The sequence below is a fragment of the Artemia franciscana genome, chromosome 2 (assembly GCF_032884065.1).
Source record: "Artemia franciscana chromosome 2, ASM3288406v1, whole genome shotgun sequence".
In the NCBI taxonomy this organism is placed as follows: domain Eukaryota; kingdom Metazoa; phylum Arthropoda; class Branchiopoda; order Anostraca; family Artemiidae; genus Artemia; species Artemia franciscana.
The window spans coordinates 28,754,126-28,779,634 of record NC_088864.1 but is presented as its reverse complement, the minus strand read 5'-3'; the positions used below and the strand labels follow the sequence as shown (position 1 = coordinate 28,779,634).

The window sequence follows — 25,509 nt, the reverse complement described above, 5'->3', positions numbered from 1 at the left end:
ATCTTTCTCTCTCAAAAAAAAAAGTGCAGATTTTACCTATAAATACTTAAGTTCTTTTTTTAGTTTTTTATTCAACGATATTGCCCTCGAAAGTGCAAATTTTATTTATAATAGCTGAAGTTTTATACTGTGATCACTGCCAAGCGGTTATTTTCTTTACGTTTAGCAATTCAAATGGTTGTAAGAAATGTCTGTGATTCAAGAAAGTATATGATACTTGAGCGAGTTATTTTGTCCATAGGCCTACTTATTAGCCATTAGCAGATGGATCAGGAGTCAGGCCTCCCTTCCTCTTTTCCGTTATTTCCTCCATTTTTGTTTGGTTTTCATGGTTCTCGTTTTCTTTCCTTCATTTTAGGTGTCAGTTTCGTGATCAGCAGATAGGAAAACCCCAGAAAACACATTTCAAACTTTATTTCTACCCCTGACTTCAATTGTCCCTTTTCTTCCCCTCTGTTTCCCTTTCCCCCGTCATGGTGGGGCTCATGTTCTTTATTTCATTTTAGATGTCAGTTAGATCAGCAGATAGAAAGACCCCAGAGAACATATTTCAAAGTGCTTTCTACTCCTTACCTGTATTTTTAAATTGTGCCCCTCTTCCCCCTGTTCCCCTCATTTTCCATCGTATTTTTATTCTACACTGAATTTAAGATGCCAGTATCGTGATCAGCGCATGGGAAAGCCCCAGAAAACTCATTTTGAACTAATTTCTGGGTATGTTCGGCAGTTTTCCTAATTTCCCCCTTTTCCCCTGTTTTTCGGGTACTCGCCCCACTCGGGTTTATGGGGACTTTTAGTATGTTGTACAGAATTTTTTCTGATCATTTTGGAACTATTTTCGTTTATATTGCAATTTTGTCCTGGACTACTTTGGACATAGGGCCGAAATATCTACTGAGTTGAATTTCACTGCCTTGGAAAAAAATCCCTGTTGTTTCTACTTTGTGTTTGTTTGATATAGAAAGGCAGTGTGGTCTTCGTCACTATTTAAAGCAAGGGCCCTATAAGGTCGGGATAGGGATCATTTGAACAAAGATTTAAGGTTTAAGTACGTTTTTAAATGACCACTACTAGGACTGATACCCCCCCCCCCTCTCTGCCTCAGGATCAATAATAAAGATGTAAACTGAAAATATACGTGAAAACTAAGAAGAATTAGACAGCAAGTCCCAAAAACTCATTTAGTTTTTATCTGAAGGCTCAGTGAAGCTTAGAAAATTAGGCCATTGAATCGTAATCCTTTTCGTATCTTACACACTCCATGCATAATAATCTATGAGCCCTTGACATACACCTTGCCACAAAATTATCTAAACCTAAACAAATTATCTAAACCTTAATACATCAAGTCGTAGTCAAGCCAATTCTATCAATAAGACTCAATGGGGAATTCACATGTCTTAAGTGACATGAGCTAATTTTCTGATCCAAGATAAGGGTATTTAAGGTGGATCTCCGAGGTTTGAAGCAAATTCTATTTCCTATAGCGTTGAAATACGCAACGAGATTTTCTCCTTTCTCATTGGCTTAATTGCTCTCTTGAGGGTTGTACCAGAATATTTAAATACTGTTGTTTATTACGATCGGATTTAAAGGGAATTTAAATTTTTTTCACATGTCTAATTGGTAACAGCTGACCATTGAAATTTGGTTGGTTACAAGTCAGATAACAGTTTAGCATTTGAATTTTCACAATGGGCAGAAAAAAAATAAGAACAAATAAAGGATGGGAAAACCTGAGACATTGGTAAGTTCTATTCCAACGTTATTGTAGATTATATTACTTTTATTCATGTACAAGTTACATTTTCAAACAGTTCGTGGTAACGAACTGTAGTAAGGAGCGAAGGGGCTCAATAGTAACCAAAACTCTAAAAACGAAGTTTTGATAGAAATAGTTACATCAAAAGAATTGCATTTTAATGCTGATTTTAAATATATAAGTTTCATCAAGTTTAGTCTTACCGGTCAAAAGTTACGAGCCTGAGAAAATGTGCCTTATTTTAGAAAATAGGCGGAAATACCCTCTAAAAGTCACATAATCTTAACAAAATCACACCATCAGATTCAGCGTATCCGAGAACCCTACTGTAGAAGTTTCAAGCCCCTATCATAAAAAAGGTGGAATTTCGTATTTTTGCCAGAAGACAGATAACGGGTGCGTATTTTTTGTTTTTTCTTTGTTGTTTTTTTCCTCAGGGGTGATTGTATCGACCTAGTTGTCCTAGAATGTCGCAAGAGGGTTCATTCTAACGTAAATTAAAAGTTCTAGTGTCCTTTTTAAGTGACCGAAAAACTGGAGGGCACCGAGGCCCCCTCCAACGCACAGTTTTCTCCAAGGTCACCGGATCAAAATTTTGAGATAACCATTCTGTTTAACTCAGTCAAAAATCTAATAAATATGTCTTTGGGGATGACTAAATCCACCTCAGTTCCCGGGGGAGGGGCGGCAACTTATAAACTTAGACCATTGTTTACACATAGTAGTTGTTAATTATGAAGTGTAGAGACGTTTTCAGGGGGACTTTTTTTGTGTTGGGGTTAGGGTGGGTCGGGGGGGCAGGTTACGTGGGAGGATCTTTCCATGGAGGAATTTTTCATGAGGGAAGATTATTTCCATGAAGGGGTCGCAGGATTTTCTAGCATCATTTATAAAAAGACAATGAGAAAATATTTTTTTGTAAATGGAAGTAATGATCAACATTAAAACTTAAAACGAGCATAAAATATTACTTAAATAAGGGGGTTTGTCTCTTCCACAATACCTTGCTCTTTACGCTAAAGTATTTTTAGTAACTTCAATTAGTTATTCTACGGCCTTTGTGATTCAAGGGTCATTCTGAAAGATTTGGGACAAAATTCAAGCTTTAGTGTAAAGAACGAGGTATTGACGAGGGGGCAAACTCCCTCATATACGTAATAAAAATACACACATATATAAGTTCGTTACATAAGCTAATTCGTAAGGTACGTATGTTTATTACTAACAAAAACGTTTGTAAAAATATAATAAAAAAAAATCTAGTTGTATTTTTAAGTAGCCAAACATTTGGAGGTAACTAGGCCTCCTTCCCCCCCCCCTTTTTTAGCGAAATCGTCCGATCAAAACTATGAGAAAGCCATTTAGCTTGTAATTAACATAAAATTGCTTCTCCAAACTAAACATCCGTATGATATATGGGTAGATTATAGCAAAATATATCGTGCAGAGTACATTCCGGCAGAATATGCTTCAATCTTTTGAGGATGCCAACTCCACGTGCAACTTTGGTGGAGATAATGTCGCTATGATGCTTCCACGATAGATTTGAATCAATATGGAAGCCGAGGTACCGCAGCTTTTCACCTAATAGAACTTTACTACTTACATCAACAGAATCACCCACTCTACAAAATGTCAGTAAGAATTTTTCTTTACATTCACACACAGCAAACTTAAACTTGTAAACATCTCTAATCTTTTGAGAGTAATATGAGCTTTTACTATTAAATCATCTGCGGATTTTGCAAATACTGTTAGCAATATATGTATCCTTTAGATAAACGCGCGTCTTGTTCACATAAACTGAATAAAGTAAAGGGCCCAGCACAGACATTTTGCTATTTATAATGTTAGATATTGTCGTATGAGTGTCTACACCAGGTAACTACTTTACCCCATGAAATACAAGGCTATCAAGCATGGACTCCTGATCATAATTATCAAGCTTTTTTTCTATTCGACCGATTCTCTCCTCCAAATTTTCAATTTGAAATCTCAGACTAACAAGAGCCTGCTCGATTTTGCAAACTTTGGATTAAACTTGAGCGTGATTGAATCATAAACCTGGCTGATTATCAGTTCAATACCTTCTTTGTTCAATGAATTTGGGTCATTGGGTCATTGGACGGTTAATTCGAAAAAATGAGGTATTTTTAAGTTACGAAGGAGTGATCGAATCTTAATGAAATCTCATATTTAGAAGGATCTTGCAACTCAGATCTTTTATTTTAGATCTGGCTGAATCCAGTTTCATTGGGAGGAGTTGTGGGGGGACCGGAAATCTTGGAAACGCTTAGAGTGGAAAGGTCACGATGAAATTTGGTGGGAAGAATAAGCACACATCCAAGATACGTGACTGACATAACTGGACCGGATCCTCACTCTTTGGGAGAGTTGGGGGGGGGGGGGGGTAATTCTGAAAAATTAGAAATATGAGGTATTTGTAATTTATGAACTGGTGATCAGATCTTAATGAAACTTGATATTTAGAAGGATCTTGTGCTTCAGCACTCTTATTACGAATACCGACCAGATCCGGTGACAGTAGGCGGAGTTGGATGGGGAAACCGAAAATCTTGGAAAATGATTAGAGTGAAGAGATCGGGATAAAACTTGGTGGGTAGAATAAACAAATATCGTAGATACGTGATTGACGTAACCGGACTGGATCCGCTCTCTTTGGGGGAGTTAGGGGGGTCTAGTGCTTTGGCGAGTTCGGTGCTTCTGGACGTGCTAGGACAATAAAGATTGGCAGGCATGTCAGGGACCTGCACAAACTGACTTGATAAAGTCGTTTTCCCCGATTTGACCATCTGGGGGGGGATGAAGGGAGAGGAAAAATTCAAAAAATGAGGTATGTTTAACTTACCAGTGGGTGATCAGATCTTAAGGAAATTTGATATTTAGAAGGACCTGGTGTCTTAGAGCTCTTATTTTAAATCCCGACCGGCATTAATTATCTGATTTTCCTTTTCAATCAATCCAATGATTCTTAGAATTTTGCTAGAGCTCATACCATATGAGCTCTTGGTTCTTCCGACCTCGTCATAAGTGCCATATGAGCTCTTAGCTCTTGTTTTTTTTTTCAGGAAGAAAAACTTGCCCGAACAAGAAAGTTTACCAGAACAAGAAAAATTTCCAGTGTCTCCAAATTGTTCCAGGCTTTCCGAAACTCCGAATCCGGCTTTAACTATTATAGATGATTCTACGGTTAGTAAAAATGCGCCATCTGGTAGCTCTTGCGATTTTGGTTCGCCAGGAGAACACTTTGGAATCGATTTGTCTGGAATTCCAGATGTAAATTGTATAGTCAACTTGCGTCATCTGCTTAGTGAGTTTATAGAAGCAATAAAACATCAGTTCAATTGCAAGGACGGGAAATCAAAGCTTTGCGTGAAAGAAATTAAAAACACTGGACTCCAAACAAAGCTCGTCGTTATCTGCCAAGACTGTGGCTGGAAAAAGCGAGTAGAAGGTGAGCCGGAAGCCCCCCTCACTACTGTAAAAGGATACCTAACAAATTTCAGTGAACAGATATTAGGTAACAAAAAAGAGAAGATCAGCAATTTACGAGGCAACGTGAACGTGAAAGCTGTATGGGGTATCATGGGGACCGGAGGAGGCTACGCATCTTTGAACGAATTATTAAGTGTATTGGGAATAAAAAATATGAATCCGAAAACGTTTATGAATTTAGAACGCTTAGTTGATAACAAATGGATGGATGCACTATCAGATGTCTTAGAAGAAAATGGTCGTGAATCCTTGAAATTAGCCATTCATGAGGACAGGTTTATCAACGATTTTTTCTGGACTAAGGTCATCTGTGATGGTGGCTGGAATAAACGCAGCAAAGGACACGATTATACTGCAAAAGGTTGTGTTGGGGTAATCATTGATGCCTTTACGAAAAAATTATTATATGTAGGAATAAGAAATAAATATTGTTACCTCTGCTTCAGCTCAAAGAAGGCAAACCAGAAAGTGAAAGATCATGTTTGCTTTATGAACTACAATGGTCCCTCGAAGAGCATGGAAACCGACATTCTTGTTGAAGGTTTTCGCCAAAGTGAAGCCATGCATAACCTTCAGTATTTACAATACATCGGAGACGGCGATTCTAGTGTTTTTTACAAGCTAAGACAAAGTGTTTCATACGGATCATATATCCAAAAAGAAGAATGTGCCAATCATGTGACCAAGAACTATACAAAATACCTCCATAATGTTGTGAAGACAAAAAAAGGGATGCACAGCAAATTTCTTTCAAATGACATAATTCTAAAGCTAACCAAAAATCTACGAGGTGCAATAAAAAAGAACTCGGCTGATGGTGGGTCTGCCGAAAATCTAAGACAACTCTTACGAAGAGGCCCAGAGCATGTGTTTGGTAATCATAAAGAGTGTGATTCTGGCTGTGCCAAAAAGAATGGGGTCTTAGAAACTGTGGAGAACCGCTATAATAACCTTCCGAAAACTATTTTGGAGGATGTAAAAGCTGGCGTGGAAAATATTTGTAAAAAAGCGGACTTATTAAGAAACGATGCAACGACCAATCTTGCCGAGAATTATATGTCTGTTGCAGTGAAATTCGTAGGCGGAAAACAAATAAGCCGCTCGAAACGTTGGTCATACCATGCTAGGATAAGTGGAGCAAGCCTATCCTACTCCTTGGGCCCGAAATGGCAATCTTCTACATGGAAAAAAACATTTGGCTACAGTCCTTGCAAAATAACAAAAGAATACACGGTGAAAACTTCTAATCTTCGGAAACGGACAAAAACAAATCAGAAAAGATATTACGCAACCATGGGTGGGAGATATATGGCCAAAAAGAAAGAGAATCAGAGTTTGCCTAAAGGCGATCAAAATTACGGACCAAATTGCAACAAGCCTGATATGAATCCAGAGGAATTTGAAATCGCAAAGGCTGATTATGTTGCAAAAAATATGAATCTGGATGGAGCCAAACTGCAGGAGATCTACGTAAACACAATGGGGCAAAATGATAACTGGATATTTGAGAGGAGCAAAAGGATTACTGCCACTTATTTTCATAGAATAGCTTCTCGCAAAAAAAAATACTCCAACCGCACCCATAGTCAAGAATATCCGAATTAATTCTAATTTCAAATCTATTCCAATGCTTAGGGGAATTCAACTGGAGGCTATTGCACTGACGGCGTACGAGCAGAGAGAGGGAGTATCATTAATAAAAGGAGATCAAATGGGACTACTCATTCATCCAAATATCCAGTTTCTTGGAGCTTCTCTTGATGGTCGCTTAGAAAACGGCACACCAGTTGAAGTGAAGACTGTCCATAATATTCCCAGAGGAATGACCATAAGGGAAGTGGCATCCCAAAAAGGATTGGTAAAGAATTTTTTCCTATGGTCACACAATTCAAAATTGGAGTTAAAGAAAAATCACAAATATTATGCTCAAATTCAAGGTCAGCTAGAAATCACCAATCAAGAAGAATGTCACTTGGTGGTATATCACCATGAGCATGATGTGGAAATTTTAACTATTCCGAGATCAAAAGAGTATTTTTTGTCCATATTACCAAAGCTTCAGGAGTTTTGGAGCGATTGTTTACTTCCGGAGATATTAGACTCGCGATTGATTAGGAACATGCCACTTAGAGAGCCTGCCTTAGTCCGGGCTGCAGCAAATCGCGGAATGAAACGGACTTTGGAGCCAGAAGACAGTGGATGTGAGAAAATTACTTGGTCCGACACTGAAAGTGAATATTGAAAGTGGATTTTTCATTGACATGCGAATAGTATAGAGATTGTTTAGGGGTCATAATGTATTAGTAGCAGTATTGTTAACCTTAACCTATTAGGGTTGTTTGAATAGTAGACTATTATAGGTTAACTATTAGTGTTGGTGAATAGCATATAAATATTAGTAAGTAAATTCTATTTGAAAAATTTCAGCATTCTGTCGAAGTCCAAACCATGTTGATAAGTAAACTCTAATTACGTTGAGATTTAGTTGCTACTTTAGGCACTTCCAGGTAAGCTAGGACAGCTAAATTTGGCAGGCGTATCAGGGAGCGGACCAGATTAAATTGGAAATAGTCATTTTCCAGATCTGACCATCTGGAGGGGGTAGGGGCTGGTTAATTCGGAAAAATAATATTTTTTCGGGGGCCGGTAATATTTCAGAAAAATTTCGGTTAATAGAAAAATGAAATATTTTTAACTGACGAACGGGTGACGGGATCTTAACGAAATTTGATGTTTGGAAAAATGTTGCGTCTCAGAGCTCTTATTTCAAATCCCAACTGAATCCGGTCATATTGGGGGAATTGAGGGGGAACCTAAAATCTTGGAAAACGCTTAGAGTCGAGGGATCAGGATGAAACCTGATGGGAAAAGTAAGCAAAAGTCATAGATACGCAATTGACATAACTAGAACGGATCCGCTCTCTTTGGGGGAGTTGGGGGGGTTAATTCTGAAAAATAGAAAAAATGAGGTATTTTTAACTTAGGAAAGAGTCATCAGACCCCGATGAAATTTGATGTTTGGAAGGATATCGTGTCTCATAGCTCTTATTTTAAATTCCGACCGGATTCGGTGACATTGGGGGAGAGATGGGAGGGGGAACCTAAAATCATGGAAAAGGCTTAGAGTGGAGGGATCGGGATGAAACCTGGTGGTAAAAATAATCGTAAGTCGTAGATATGAGATTGACATAACTGGAACGGATCTGCTCTCTTCGGGGGAGTTGGGAGGAGGATTGTTAATTCTGAAAAATTAAAAAAAAGGTATTTTCGAGTGACGAAGGAGAGATTGGATCTTATAGAAATTTGATATTTGGAAGGATATCACGTCTCAGAGCTCTTATTTTAAATCCCGACCGGATCCGGTGAAGAGGAAGTTGGGGGGGGGGGCCTAAAATCTTGGAAAATGCTTAGAGTACAGGGGTCGGGATGAAACTTGGTGGTAAAACTAAGTACAAGTCCTAGAAACGGGATTGACATAACTGGAACAGATCTGTTCTGTTTGGGGGAGTTGGGGAGGGAGGGTTACTGCTAAGAAATAGAAAAAATTAGGTATTTTAACTTATGAAAGAGTGATCGTACCTTTATGAAATTTCATATTTAGAAGGACCTCGAAACTCAGATCTCTCATTTTAAATCCCTACCAGATTCAGTGTCATTAGGAGGGGGGACCGGCATTACTGGTACGGATCCGTTCTCTTTGAGGGAGCTAGAAGTTGTTAATTTGGGAAAATTAGAAAAATTGAGGTTTTTTTAACTTAAGAATGGATGACCAGACCTTAATAAAATTTTATAATTAGAAGAAACTCAGGTCTCAGAGCTCTTCTTTCAAATCCCGACCAGATCTTTTGACATTGAGGGGGAATTGGAGGGGGAAACTGGAAATCTTGGAAAACGCTTATAAACGGCGTAGATACGTAATTGACGTAACTGGACTGGATCCGTTTTCTTTGGGGGAGTTAGGTGGTGTGGTTCAGTGTTTTGGTGAGTTTAGTGCTTCTGGACGTGCTAGGACGATAAAAATTGGTAGGCATGTCAGGTAGCTGCACTAATTGACTTGTTACAGTTGTTTTCCCCGATTCGACCATCTTGAGGGCTGAAGGGAGAGGAAAAATTTGAAAAATTGAGGTATTTTTAACTTACGAGTGGGCGATCGGATCTGAATGAATTCTGATATTTAGAAGTACCTTGTATCTCAAAGCTCTTATTTTAAATCCCGACCAGCATTAAGCCTCTGATTTTCCTTTTAAAGCAATCTATTGATTCTTAGAATTTTGCTAGAGCTCATATCATATGAGCTCTTGGCTCTTCTTGACCTTGTCACAAGTGCCATTTGAGCTCTTAGCTCTTGTTTTTGATGAATAGTATATAAATATAAGTAGTTTCAAAAATTTATTAAATAATCCTAAGGGGTTTCCTTCCTCCCTTACCTGTATTTATGACCCCAGGGCAAGGGTGCCTAATGTTTATTATGTACCTTCAGGAGCATATCACTTTAAATGACATTAATTTAATAAGTATATGCATTACTCCGTAAAGCAAAGTATATGATTACCCCGGTTCCAAACCGGGGTAATCAGTCATTTATGAACGAGCTTATAAATCATCAACTATATGAGATGACGGGGAAAAACCAAAATATTCTAAGATACGGCACTATTAGGAATAAAATGAGATCCCGTGGAACTAAAATGGACGAATATCCTACAACTTTAGATTTAAAAAAATAATGTTCGTATATTTTATAGGCCTACAATCGGCGTTTCTTTACTTTTAAGAGCCAATAATGTCTAAAATAATGTGTTTTAAAGAATAACGTTCTTTTTAAAAATAATATTCATACATTTTATAGGCCTACAATCAGTGTTTCTTTACTTTTAAAGGCCAATATTGTTTAAAATAATGTGTTTTTAAGAATAATGTTCTTTTTAAAAATAATGTTCATACATTTTATAGGCCTACAATCAGTGTTTCTTTACTTTTAAAGGCCAATAATGTTTAAAATAATGTGTTTTTAAGAATAATGTTCTTTTTTTAAAAAAATGTTCATACATTTTATAGGTCTACAATCAGTGTTTCTTTACTTTTAAAGGCCAATAATGTTTAAAATGATGTGTTTTAAGAATAATATTCTTTTTAAAAATAATGTTCATACATTTTATAGGCCTACAATCGGTGTTTCTTTACTTGTAAAGCCAAACTGTTATCTGCTTTGTAACCTAACAAATTCCAATTCGTATGGTGTTAAAATGATATTGCCTCAAGGTGTTGTTGCCAATTATACATGTTTTCAACTTCCTTTTAAATCTGGTCTTAATGCTAAGGAGATGTCAACATTCTTAATGACATTCTGGCAAACCCCTCAAGGAGTGCTTAAGCCAATGAGAAAGGAGGAAATCTTGAATACTAAGAATTATTGCTAAAAATCATCTGTTATAACTACAAAATTAACAATCTTTGGGATTATTTGTCGGTATAAGATCTACAAAACGACACAAAAATCAAGGCTATATGATTAGTAAAACCCTTTTAAACAGTAAAGGAAGAATATCTTAAATGGCAAATTTTAAAGGAAACTGATGATAATAAAAAAAAAAAATTCACGGCCAAAATTTTTGAAATCTTGTGGCAAATGGAGAGGCTACTTTACAATTCTCTACGTCTTCTAAAAGTAATTTTATTGCTACTTTTAAAAATTAGAGGTGTCCCCACTAATTAATTTTTTATGAAGCTCTAAAGAAAAAAAATGCAAATTTGTTCGGCCTATTCATGTCAAAGCTTTCAATGAAGCCACAGTAATTTTTTCATCAAAGAATCTGCTCGTGTCTGTTGTTAATACGCATTACACTGCTATAGGAAAATAGCATTGGCTTCAAACCTCGGAGATCCACCTTAAAACAAGATATGGACGCACGCACTCAAATGAAAAACAGAGGCACCACAGAACGGTTTCTTATATAATGAAAAAGGCGTTATTCTTTTTACAAATACATATTACAACATTTAACCCTCCCTTATCATTATTGGCTTTATAGGCTGTAATCTGGCCAAAACAAAGTTTGTCGTCTTAACAGAGGTCGTTTTCGAAAAAAAACTAACAAGTAAGCTTTTGAAGAAATCAGATGACATAAATAAAATCGGGTTCGAACGTTTGATTTAGATAACTAAGCTGTTTCAAACTATATACCATTCATATTTTCATTTATTTCTATGATCTTGAAATAGGGCTGTTTAGAAAATAGAGTGGATGTGACAGATTATTTTTATTTAATAACCAATGGTATTTTTGGAAAAAATAACTAATCCATATTTTTGGCCGTGCTTAGGGGTATAAGCAAGGAATTTATCACTAAAAATACTAATTCGTGAGAAATATATTTTGCATTGTTTAAGATACGAAAATAACATTAGATCAAAATGGTGTAGATTCCTCTTAACGAATGTTCACCTAAGTCCCTACTTAAAGAAATATTATGATTTATTTTGAGTCTAACTTCAATTTTTCTCGAACCATATGTTTGATGCCCAAATCATTACTAATGAGAAAAGATGTTTCAAAAATTTAATTTTTGCTTTTATGTGTGAATCAGAGTCAATATTCAGGGCACGATCAATGAGAGAAGTTACAACTGCTCTTTTAACTTGTGGGGGGTGATTTGATTTAAAATGAAGATATCTATTGTTTTGTGTTGGTTTTCTATAGACAGTAAAATCCAGCTTATCAGTACTACGAATAGTGTGAAAGCTTATCGATGGTATCAGTGGTGAGCACGGAGGGTAGTGCTCCCCCTCTGTATTTTGAAAAATCCCTTTTTTGGGGTAGCATATTTTCATTGAAAAATACTTTCTATTTTGGCATTTCCATCGATAAAATGACAAATTTGCCCCCTTGGGTATTGGAAAAATACATTTTGCTCCTCTCCTTAATTTCGTGAATTGACGCCACTGCTTACTGAGAGGGAAAGTCGAGGCAGTAGCTTGAAAACCAGACCCGTTTTTTCTTCTGCATAAATATTTATTTTCAACTAGTTGAGTAGATCCTCGGTAGTATAGTGGTCAGTATCCCCGCCTGTCACGCGGGAGACCGGGGTTCGATTCCCCGCCGGGGAGGATTTTTACAAGTAATGTGTTAAATTTTGTCAGCAAATTATGTAAAGAATAGTGCTTACGAAAATAATTATGGACAATGACTTTTACAAAACCAAGAGATTATTTTTTCGTTTATGATTCTATAAATAGTACAAAAGAAAACGGCTAACTAACCAGCTTGTGATTCCGAACTGTAAGTAAAGACCAACTTGTACTTATAGTAAACAAAAGTCTAAAATGAGATTTTGAGGACCATATAGCATTGAAATATATGACAGTTTATATTAATTCCAAAAGCATGAGATTCATTAAGTTTCTGATTACTCATCAAAGGTTATCTGCCTAAGAAATTTAGCAGAATTTTGATTTTGATTCATCTTTTGATTTTGGCTCTCCGCAGAGGAATAATTAAAACGAAATTTGAGTATTTATTTTTTTGGCTAAATGGCTTTCTCATAGTTTTGATCGAATGATTTTGAGAAAAAAAAGGAGCGGGGGAGGAAGCCTAGTTGCCCTCCGATTTTTTGGTTACTTAAAAAGGCAACTAGAACTTTTATTTTTTTACGAATGTTTTTATTAGTAAAAAATATATGTAACTTACGAATTAACTTACGTAGCGAACTTCTATATTCGTATGTTTTCATTGCGTATATGAGGGGGCTCACCCCTCGTCGATACCTTGCTCTTTACACTAAAGCTTAAATTTTGTCCCAATTCCTTAGGAATGACCCCTGAATCACAAAGGCCGTAGAATAAATAGTTGAAATTACTAAAAATACTTTAGCGTAAAGAGCAAGGTATTACGAGGAGGTAAACCCCTCATATGCGTAATAATTTCTATTCGTTTTAAGTTTTAATGCTGCTCCTCACTTTCCGTAGAAAAAAATTTTCATATTTATTTTTGCATTGTTTTTTTAAATAATGCTTTGAAAATCCTGCGCCCCCTCCATTGAAAGTCTCTTCCCCCATGAGAAGTTCCTCCATGGAAAGATCCCCCCACGTAATCCCCCCTTAACTCTCCCTCCAAACCAAAAAAATCCCCCCGAAAACGTCTGTACACATCCCAGTAACCATTACTATATGTAAACACAGGTCAAAGTTTGTAACATGCAGCCCCTCCCACGGGGACTGCGGGGGAGTAAGTTGTCCCCAAAGACATAGTTATTAGGTTATTTTCCGGTAATTTCCGTTAGAATGAGCCTTTTCACGACATTCTAGGACCACTGAGTCGATACGATCACCCTGGGAAAAAACAAAAAATAAATAAACACCCATCCGTGATCTGTCTTCTGGCAAAAAATGCGAAATTCCACATTGTTGTAGATAGGGGCTTGAAACTTCTACAACAAGGTTCTCTGATACGCTGAATCTGATGGTGTGATTTTCGTTAAGATCGTATGACTTTTAGGGGGTATTTCCCCCTATTTTCTAAAATGAGGCAAAATTTCTCAGGCTCGTAACTTTTAACGGGTAAGAATAATCTTGATGCAATATATATATTTAAAATCAGCATTAAAATGCGATTCTTTTGATGTAACTATTGGCATCAAAATCCCATTTTTTAGAGTTTTGTTACTATTGAGCCGGGTCGCTCCTTACTACGGTTCGTTACCACGAACTGTTTGATAAATTTCATCAAGTTTAGTCTTACCCATCAAACCTTACGAGCCTGAGAAAATTTGCCTTATTTTAGAAAATAGGGGGGAACACCCCCTAATAGTCATAGAATCTTAACAAAAATCCATCAGATTCAGCGTATCAGAGAACACTGCTGTAGAATTTTCAAGCTCCTATCTCCAAAAATGTGGAATTTTGTATTTTTTGTCAGAAGGCAGATCACGGATGCGTGTTTTTTTTTCCAGGGGTGATCGTATCGACCCAGTGGTCCTAGAATGTCGCAAGAGGGCTCATTCTAACGGAAATGAAAAGTTCTAGTGCCCTTTTCAAGTGACCGAAAAATTGGAGGGCACCTAAGCCCCCTCCCACGCTAATTATTTTCCCAAAGTTACCGGATCAAAATTTTGAGATTTTTTTATTTAGCATATTATTTACCATTTTTTATTTACCATTTTATTTAGCATAGTCGAAAAACCTGATAACTTTGTCTTTGGGGATGACTTACTCCCCCAGAGTCCCCGTGGGAGGGGCTACAAGTTAAAAACTTCGACCAGTGCTTACATATAGTAATAGTTGTTGGGAAGTGTACAGACGTTTTCAGGGGGATTTTCTGGTTGGGGAGAGGGGTTGAGAAGAGGTGGATATGCTGGGGGAACTTTCCATGGAGGATTTGGTCATGGGGGAAGAAAATTTTCATGAAGGGAGTGCAGGATTTTCTAGCATTATTAAAAAAAAGCAATGAAAAAACGAATATGAAAAAGTTTTTTCAACTGAAAGTAAGGAGCAGCAGTAAAACTTAAAATGAACAGAAATTATTGCGCATATGAGGGGTTCACCTCCTCCTAATACCTCGCCCTTTACGCTAAAGTATTTATAGTAATTTTAATTATTTATTCTACGGCCTTTGTGATTCAGGGGTCATTCCTAAGGAATTGGGACAAAATTTAAGCTTTAGTGTAAAGAGCGAGGTACTGACGAGGGGGTGAACCCCCTCATATACGTAATTAAAACATACGAATATGGATTTTTTTTACGTAAGCTAATTTGTAAGTTACATATATCTTTTACTAGTAAAAACGTTCGTAAGAAATTAAAATTTCTAGTTGCCTTTTTAAGTAACCAAAAAATTGGAGGGCAACTAGGCTTCCTCTCCCGCTCTTTTTTTCTCAAAATAATTCGATCAGAACTATGAAAAAGCCATTTAGAAAAAAATAAAAAAATTAAAAATATGCAAACTTCGTTTAATTATTCATCTGCGGAGAGCCAAAATCCAAACATGCATTCATTCAAAACGTTCAAAAATTAAATAAAAAAAAAACTTTTTTTTAACTGAAAGTAAGGAGCGACATTAAAGCTTAAAACGAACAGAAACTTCTTCGTATATTTAAGGGCCTGCTCCCTCCTCAACGCCCCGCTCTTTACGCTAAAGTTTTTTACTTTTTTAAAGAGTAGAGTTGAGAGAAAGAGTCAAACTTTAGCGTAAAGAGCGGGGCGTTGAGGAGGGAGCAGCCCCCTTCATATACGAAGTAATTTCTGTTCGTTTTAAGTTTTAATGTCGTTCATTACTTTCAGTTAAAAAAAAAGTGTTTTTTATTTAATTTAATACGCAAGTAAGGGACTTTGTCATAGAGAAATAACCGGATTTCCCGGTATTATTTAAAATGACCAGAAATCAAATTAAAAAAAGCAAGTTTTTCAACTGAAAATAAGGAGCAACATCAAAACTTAAAACGAACAGACATTATTACGTATATAAAAGGAGTTGCCCCTTCCATAAGACCTTGCTCTTTACGCTAAAGTTTTGACTTTTGTCCTAATCCTTTAAGAACGATTCCTGAAAAACAATGGCCGTTTAATTAGAATAATAATCTTTGTTTTAAAATTCTTAAAAAAATTAGCGTAAAGAGCGAGGTCATGAGGAGGTGGCAACCCCTTTCATATAGCCCAAATTATACATTTCCCACCTATGCTGTAACTAGTCTTTGTCTTGTCTCACGCTAAACTGAAAGAAACTAACGAAGAAACCGGTTTGTTCCCGAGTTTTACACATTGTATACTTGGGTGAGTGGCGTATCATACACAAGTACCAAAATTCCTTCCCCCTAAGGAAAAAAAACTCAAATAAAATTCCCAACTTTGGAAAGCCTTATTTTCCGAAGGGGTATTTTCCGGGGGAGGGGTATTTACTGGGGGCTATTTTCAGTGGGGTGGGTTATATTTTCCACGGGGGTATTCTCCGTTTGGTTTTTTTTCTCGGGGTTACCGTGGTGGTTTGAGAATCCTTTGTCCTAGGGGTACGAGTTCAATTGCGCTTGTGACCAGTTATTTGGATTGAGACGGGGTCAGTGGCGTGACTCTCTAAGCTCAGCCACAGTCGACCCAGCTCTAAATGGGTACATGGAGAAATCTGGGGAAGGTAAGCAGGAAGGGTGTGTGAAAGCACATGATGGTTGGCCCCCAGCCCCACATTGCACTTCCTGGCTGAATGACCATGAAACGGAGTTCAGCACCGCCGGTTTGGACCTCAAGGGTCTAGTGCCGTCTTACTTACGGGAATAAACACCTAAAACCACGATGGGGATACATCACTGTGAGCTAGCAATATTCTTTTTATCTTATCATTTACGTATAATTTTTGTTTGCTTGCTACCTTGTTAATATGAATACGTACTGGATAATGTCTTAGAATAATGTCGGTCAGTTTGGTTTATAAGAAAAAAAAAATGTAATTCATCTTCAAACTCGTGCGCAAAAGTATTTGCCATCTTATCGTAATTGACTTGATGGAACATTAATTAAGCGTTAAAAAAGGACGGGTGCCGAGGATGCAGCTTCCTCTATATTGCCGAAACTGTCAGAGTCCGGAAAGCAATGTTAAATTCATATATTCCAAGTGTATTCCATCTTATCTAACATCTAAAACATGGTTATTTCGTCGGTATATTATATTTCTACACTTAACCGAAAACGGGAAATGGGTAGGAGGTTACCACACAGAGTCTCCACGATTTTTCTATAACAAGTAATTGCGCTGCAAAGTAATACAAGTTTAAAAAATGGTTTGAATTTTAAAACAACGATTAGTTCCTGTCTAGGGTCAGTACTAACTTGCAGGTTTCTAATATTCTACTATTTCAATGCCAGTTATCTTAAATAAATTGACGCTTGGCAATACGATTAATGTTAATTAAAATGCTTAAATTTTAAGGCCCAAATTAGCACCAATTCCAATTTTCAATTTCTATTCTTCGACTTCTTCTCCACGACATCTCTGAGACAAATCATAGTATCGTAACACAGTACGACACTATTTTTTTGGCGCAAACATGTTATCCGTTTCGATAAGCCCCTGCACCACATCATAGACAAGAACACATTAACCTTAAATGAAATGGATGAACTAAAATGATACAAGAGAAAAATCCCAATTAGATTGAGAAAAATAAGTAATTGTAGAGAGACAGACCCCATTATATACGTAATAATTTCTGTTCGTTTTTAAGTTTTAATACTGTTCCTTACTTCCAGCTGAAATTTGTTTTCTAAATTATTTTCTCATTGTTTTTTTAAATAATGCTAGAAAATCCTGCGCCCCCTTCATGGAAATTCTCTTCCCTCATGATAAACTCCTCCATGGAAAGATCTTCCCACGTAACCCCCTACCCCCCCCCCCCCCTCAACGTGAAAAGCCCCCCTGAAAACGTCTGTACAATTCGCAATAACCATTACTATATGTAAACAATTGTCAAAGTTTGTAGCTTGCAGCTCCACCCCCGGGGACTGTTGGGAATTAAGCCGCCCCAAAAGAGATAATTATGAGGTTTTTCGACTATGCTGAACAAAATGGATATCTAAAAATTTTGATCCGGTGACTTTGGAAAAAAATGAGCGTGGGAGGGGGCCTAAGTGCCATCCTATTTTTCAGTAATTTAAAAAGGACACTGGAAGTTCAAATTTCTGTTCTAATGGGTCATCTCGCAACATTTTAGGATCACTGGATCGATACGATTATCGCTGGGGAAAAAAAAACAACAAATAAACACGCATCTGTGATGTTTCTTCTAGAAAAAAATACAAAATTCCACATTTTTGCAAATATAAGCTTGAAATCTCTACAATAGGGTTTTCGGATACTCTGAATCTGATGGTTTAATTTTAACTAGGATTCTATAACTTTTAGGGGGTGTTTCCCCCTTTTTCGAAAATAAGTCACATTTTTTGAGACTTGTAACTTTTGATGGGTAAGAATAAATTTGATGAAGCTTATATATTTGAAATCAGCATAAAGATATGGCTCTTTTGATGTACCTGTTGGTATCAAAATGCCATATTTTATTCGGTGACTATTGAGCTGGGTAGCTCCTTACTTACAGTTCGTCACCACGAACTGTTTGATAATAAATTTCAAAATAAAAGGATTCTAGAAAAAATTGAGATGTCTATTTCAAAATCAGGATTTCTAGTACTATTTCCCAACAATTTGTAAAACGTAAAGAAATTCTCCTTATGGAAAGATAAGATGAAATTTCTATCAAAATCGAAAGCTATTTGCTTTTTTACAAGTTAAGCTTTGAAGATAAAGCGTTTTACTTAGACAAAATATAAAGAATTTGCAGAATAAAATGCCCCAAAAGGAATTTTGTTTCTAAAAAATCAATAAAAGATTAAAATCTGTCAATCCACTTTGAAAAAAAATTCTGCCTTCTCTAAAAAAAAACCCTAAGATATGAAAAAAATTTATGAGTCATGAAAACTTTGGAAATTATTTTAAATGAATGAAGCAATGTCATATATAGACAAGTTCACTTCATCAGTATTACCCGATTAAAATACAAGAAGCATCAAATAAAAACTTTAGAAAACAACCCAAAAAATTAGAATTTGGCTATCGAAGTCGGCTTTTCCAGAATTATTTCCAAGGAATCTAGAACAGATGCAGAATTTTGTTTTCGGGTTCTCAAGAAAATAATTTAATGTTGTGCAAGAGTCTGACTTATGAAAAAGTTAATTATACCCGCTAGGATCAGAGGCGCCATTTTGGGGGTTAGGGGTGGGTAAATGCCCACCCCAGATTTTCCAGGGGGCCCAAGCTTCCACCACAAAGGGCCCTTTGCCGGCCATAATAATCCATTATGTCCAACATAATCCATTCTGTCCAATTGATTTGAAATTACTGCACGCCTATTAACCAAAGAGCGTAATTATTTGACGACCCTTGGGGTAATTACGCTATTTGCTATTAATTATTGTAAACTTTGAAAGTAGGTAAGATACATAATAAAATTCTTGAGTTCTGTCAAATGCCCATTTCCTAGATGATTACGCGACACGAAGTGAGTCTCAAGATGGAGTTTATGCCCACCCCAAGATTTGGTCCAAATGGCACCTGTGGCTAGGATTGTTTTATTCTGACACCATATACAAAATGAGGAGAACCAGTTTTTCTTTTTATTTAGACAAACTACTTATGAACTTATGAAACCTTATGAACTTCACTAGGACTCATTCTGCCCTATTTCGCAAGTCCAATGTTCCAATTTCAAGCTTGCATCTTTTACAACATTGGAGCTATAGACTGCTGATCACGAGAAAAAAAGAAAACTGTAAAAGCAATAGCGTTGCTCCACAACAAAATTATGATACAGTTATGTGGTAAATTCAAGCCAAAAGGTTTGTATTCAAGCAAAGCGTGTTGAATTGTATTTGAAAGTAAGGGCTAAAAAGCACAGCTTCGGCCCCTTAAATTACGCCACATTTAGCTAATTTGGCTGTCTGACAACACAGACTATAAGTCCCGCAGATAAATTTTGTGACATAAATGAAAGACCGGTTATACTCGTGTGTTAGTTACACCGGTTTCCTTTGATCCTGTTGGCACAGAATGAGATAGGTTAAGATTAACAAACAAAAAAATTTGGCGGAGCTTAAGACATGGTATGTGCACGAAAAATCATTTTCAATCATATGTTAGTTTAGTCAGGATTTGTCATCTTTGAAGTTGATATCCAATGGTAGGACTATTATATCTGATAGGCTACAATAATATAATTTCTGTGGACGAAAATTAAGTATGTCTGCCGAGCCTGTTGGTTTCAATAGATTATTATATAAGAAAAACAAAAAAACATAATTCAAATGTAAACATAATAGTAACTGAAAATTAAGGTAAAATGTTGTTTTGTCAAACTTTCAATAGGTAATAGACCTGTCATGTAGGTAAATTTCAGGGCCCTCTAGAGGGAGAAGGAGCGGAGGTGGGTACTTTAAAATACCTTCCCAGGACATACTTTAGCCTGTAGACCCATCCCTGTAAGTTTCATTTTCCTAACCTAAACCCTTTCCGAGATATCAAGAAGTCAATTAACTAGAATTTTACCAACATAATTTCTTATATTCGCTGCATGGACACTATAAATGAGCCTCAACCCTCTAGTTTTCAAAATTCAGAAAAGGGGGTAAATGGGGAAAATTTCCTTGCAAGACTGCCAAGTGCAACAGTCTTGTTCATGAGATCATGACCTCTTCTGAACTAAACTATGTGCTATGTACTGTGTTATAAAGGCTTCTGCTATATACTATATACTTAAACTAGGCTATAGGCTACACAAGAATTCGAAAATTCTGTCGCTTGCGTCAGCAAGGCAAATATAACCTACACACACACACACCTAAATATATATATATATATATATATATATATATATATATATATATATATATATATATATATATATATAATTATCAGTATGGCCTAAGGCTAAACTTTGACCATAAGGGGGGGGGGACTGGGATACAATTGTCACAGTAGCTGCCATTTAATTTGGAAACAGTTTGAGCTGGGCATCAAATAACCCTTCTCTGGTTACTATAGTCTGTTTTTTTTTGCTATTGTGGACTGTTACCATGCACCATATAGGTTACCTGGTAGATAAGGATTAGTGTAATACCCCTTACTTTAGTACCCTTCCCCCTTCAAATGAAAGAAAACATGGCCCCACCCAAGAGAAACACTCTTAGCTGTCAGTCTCCTCAGATAATATTTGCATGGCCTAATCTAGGTGCAAGATTTGAGGTAAACACTATAATTACATGTGAATGATGATATTCTGGGAAAATATATACGAGATCTCAAAACTGACAGCGACAAGGTGAAAAAACTAGCTTACGCCTTTTTTATGCTCTTTTCCAAATATACGAAGCAATTTACCCCTAATCATATGGTTCTCTTTCACTCAACCCAATAATACGCTCTAGCTCCTGTATTGACCCAGTCCGCCAGAGACGATTTTAAAGGGAGGGGACAGAGAGGACACTTTTCAAGGGGCAAAAATTTTAGTGGCGCCAAATTTCAAATAAATACTCTTGACGGTTATAATCACTTTGCAATTTTCGAAATTTTATTTTGATTTAAATGAAGTAGAGGGCACACTTGGCAGTAAATATAAGCAAATTGAATCCAAGTGTCCATTTTCCCTATATATCTTTATGACCGTTTCTTGAAAATAAAAGTTAGTAACAATAAAAGCAAAATATTGCTATTAAATGGATCCTGTTCAGTTTTTCCACGATCTCCAAGATAAAAAAAGAAATGATTCAACACCAGCACATTTCCTTAAAGAAACCTATAGATGTGTTAGAATTAATTGTGCAATACGGAGATGAAGGGGTCTTTACAAACGTGGGAGTTTTCTATCAAATATTATTAGTAATTATAGTGTTGGTGGCCAGCAATGAGCAGCCATTTACCTTAGACTTTAGATCCTTCAGACTCAGTGATGGTGCATAGGGTGTCCACAAAACCCCTCCAGCCATCACGGAAGTGAGCTGCACCCCCTAACGTCCTCCCACCGTGGATTAAGAGACATCTCCCCTCTGCTTAGAGCTTGTTCATACTGTTGTTGCAAGGTGTGTCTTGGTCGACCTCTTTTGTGCCTTTCTTCATTACGCCACTCATAAAATTCACATGGGATTCGATCCTCTGGCATACAAAGATCATGGTCAAAGTGCATCCATCTCTTATATTTCATTAAATAAAAAAACAAGTTTTTTGAAATGAAAGTAAGGAGCGACATTAAAACTTAAAACGAACAGAAATTACTCCGTATATGAAAGGGGCTTTTCCTCCTCGACGCCCCGCTCTTTACGCTAAAGTTTTTTATTGTTTTAAAAAGTAGAGTTGCGAGAAAGAATCAAACTTTAGCGCAAGGAGCGGGGTGTCGAGGAGGAAAAGCCCCTTTCATATACAGAGTAATTTCTGTTCGTTTTAAGTTTTAATGTCGCTCCTTACTTTCATTTCAAAAAACTTGTTTTTTGTATTTGACTTCTGAAAGTTTTTGAATTAATGCATGTCTGATTTTGGCTCTCCGTACATAAATTATTAAAATGAAATTTGCATATTAATTCTTTTTTTGGCTAAATTTTAGTTTTGATCAGACGATTTTGAGAAATAAGGGATGGGGAAGGAGGCCTAGTTGCCCTCCAATTTTTCGGTTACTTAAAAAGGCAACTAGAGCTTTTAATTTTTAACGAACGTTTTTATTAGTAAAAAATATACGAAACTTAAGAATTAACTTACGTAACAAACTTTTATATTCTTATATTTTTGATTATATAAATGAGGGGGTTTGTCCCCTCGTTAATACCTCGCTCTTCACTCTAAATCTTAAGTTTTGTCCCAATTCTTTAAGAAAGACCCCTGAATCAGAAAGGCCGTAGAATAAATAGTTGAAATTACTAAAAATAATTTAGCATAAAGAGCAAAGTATTTATTTCCTCCTAAATACCTCGCTCTTTATGCTAAAGTATTTTTAGAACCCCTCATATGCGTAATAATCTCTGTTCGTTTTAAGTTTTAATGCTTCTCCTTACTTTCAATTGAAAAAAAACTTTTTCATGTTTATATTTTCATTGTTTTTTTTTTAATAGTAATGCTAGAAAATCCTGCGCCCTTTTCATTGAATTTCTCTTCCCCCATGAAATATTCCTCCAAGGAAAGATCCTCCCATGTAGCCCCCTCCCCTGAGCCTCACACCCAAACCAAAAAAATCCCCCTGAAAACGTCGGTACACTTCCCAATAACCATTACTGTATGTAAACATTGGTCAAAGTTTGTTACTTGCAGCCCCTCCCCCAGGGACTGGGGGGCGGGGGGGTAAGTCATCCCCAAAGACATAGTTATTATGGTTTTCGACTATGCAGAACGAAATGGCTATCTCAAATTTCGATCCGTTAACTTTGGGAAAAAAATGAGTGTGGGAGGGGGCCTAGGTGCCCTCCAATTTTTTTGGTCACTTCAAAAGGACACTAGAACTTTTCATTTCTGCTAGAATGAGCCCTCTTGCAACACTCTAGGACCACTTGGTCAATACGATGACCCCTGAGGAAAAAAAAAACAAACAAACAAATAAACACGCACCCGTGATTTGTCTTCTGGCAAAAAATACGAAATCCCACATTTTTGTAGATTAGACCTTGAAATTTTTTCTATTGGGTTCTCTGATACGCTGAATGCGATGGTGTGATTTTCGTTAAGATCCTATGACTTTTAGGGGGTGTTTCCCCCTATTTTTCAAAATAAGGCAAATTTTCTCAGGCTCGCAACTTTGATGACAAAGACTAAATTTAATGAAACTTATATATTTAAAGTCAGCATAAAAATCTGGTTCTTTTGATATATCTTTTAGCATCGAAATTCTGTTTTTTAGAATTCGTTTACTATTGAGCCGGGTCGCTCCTTACTACAGTTCGTTACCACGAACTGTTTGGTAAGGTCAGTAACTAATGGTTGGACGATTCGCTGAAAAACTTCTATGTTCTGACCTTTTCCTGCCACGACATTTATACTATTCTTCTAATACACATGTTTTCAAAAGATAGGACGCGTTTCTTGAGTTTGACATTTAGTATCTAGCATTCACTTGCATAGAGAAGAATGAACATGACAGCAGTGTGGCCAGGTATGTGAAGAAGCGCAGCAAAAGAAGCGAAGATGTGCCATCGGCGCATTTTTGCTACAAGTTTTTTGGGTGGAGACCGGAATTCAAAGGAAAGAAGATAGTACAGGTATCAGTGCAAAAAATAAATAAAAATAAGGGTGTTAGAGACAATGTTACCAGATGCGCAAACTGTGTGCATTTTGCCGTTTAGAAAGCTAGAATTAAAAATTGGTAAAATTCAGTCTTCACTGACAGATTCTGAAATCTGATACAGTAAAGCATTTTTCGACAGCTTACATGCACTTTTGTGGTCAAAATTTTCTGTAGACATAAAACTTATTTTTCTCAGTTCTCTGGTGCGCCAGAGAATTTAATGAAAGCGAGAACTAAAGATGGTATAACAAAATCATACTTATTTAAGGTGGTATTTTACATTACTTTCTGACTAATATACAGAATTCGTCCCTATGAACAATTAAATTAAAAAACAAGTTTTTTAACTGAAAGTAAGGAGCGACATTGAAACTTAAAACGAAAAGAAATTAGTCCGTGTATGAAAGGGGTTGTCCCTCCGCAACGCCTTGCTCGGCGTTGCCCGGCACCAGCCCCTTTCATACACGGATGAATTTCTGTTCGTTTTAAGTTTTAATGTCGCTCCTTACTTTCAGTTAAAAAAAGCTTGTTTTTTTAATTTAATTTCAGAACGTTTTTGAATTAACGCATGTTTTGATTTTGGCTCTCCGCACATGAGACATATTAATCTTTTTTGGCTAAATGGCTTTCTCTTAGTTTTGATCGGACGATTTTGAGAAAAAAAGGGATAGAGAGAAGGCCTAGCTGCCCTCTAGTTTTTTGGTTACTTAAAAAGGCAACTAGAACTTTTTATTTTTTACGAACGTTTTTGTTAGTAAAAAATATACGTAACTTACGAATTAACTTACGTTACGAACTTCTATATTTGTATATTTTTACTATGTATTTGAGGGGGTTTGCCTCCTCGTTAATACCTCGCTCTTTATATTAAAGCTTAAATTTTGTCCCAATTATTTAAGAATGACCCCTGAATCACAAAGGCCTTGAAAACGCCTGTACACTTCCCAATAACCATTACTGTGTGTAAACACTGGTCAAAGTTTGTAACTTGCAGCCCCTCCTCCGGGGACTGAGGGGGAGTAAGTCGTCCCCAAAGACATAGTTATTATGTTATTTTACTATGCTGAACAAAATGGCTATCTCAAAATTTTGATCCGTTGACTTTTGAAAAAATGAGCGTGGGAGGGGGCCGAGGTGTCCTCCAATTTAGAGCTTATAATTTCCGTTAGAATGAGCGCTCTTGCGACATTCTAGGACCAATGGTCGATACGATCACCCCTGGGAAAAAAAAATAAACACGCATCCGTGGTTGGTCTTCTGGCAAAAAATAATAAGTTCCACATTTTTCTAGATAGGAGCTTGAAACATCTACAGTAGGGTTCTCTTCTGGCAAAAAATAATAAGTTCCACATTTTTCTAGATAGGAGCTTGAAACATCTACAGTAGGGTTCTCTGATGCGCTGAATGTGATGGTGTGATTTTTGTTAAGATTCTATGACT

At 36.6% G+C, this 25,509-nt stretch overlaps 1 protein-coding gene and 1 non-coding gene across 5 annotated transcripts in view; both read left to right on the top strand.

Moving 5' to 3' along the window:
• Window positions 1-12,313: 12,313 nt before the first annotated feature.
• Window positions 12,314-12,385, top strand: Trnad-guc (transfer RNA aspartic acid (anticodon GUC)). The gene has a single exon. It is a non-coding gene; the product is annotated as a tRNA-Asp (tRNA).
• Window positions 12,386-19,774: 7,389 nt separating this feature from the next.
• The window catches only part of LOC136039816 (D-beta-hydroxybutyrate dehydrogenase, mitochondrial-like), a 51,088-nt gene continuing 45,353 nt past the window's right edge, over window positions 19,775-25,509 (top strand). The window contains exon 1 of one of the 4 annotated variants that reach the window (XM_065723732.1): window positions 19,775-19,915. In XM_065723732.1, the coding sequence (XP_065579804.1) occupies window positions 19,913-19,915 (3 nt within the window). In that variant the 5' untranslated portion in view covers window positions 19,775-19,912. Of the gene's footprint in view, window positions 19,993-25,509 lie in introns of all 4 variants that reach the window. The other 3 variants (XM_065723749.1, XM_065723727.1, XM_065723741.1) reach the window with 3 other exon arrangements.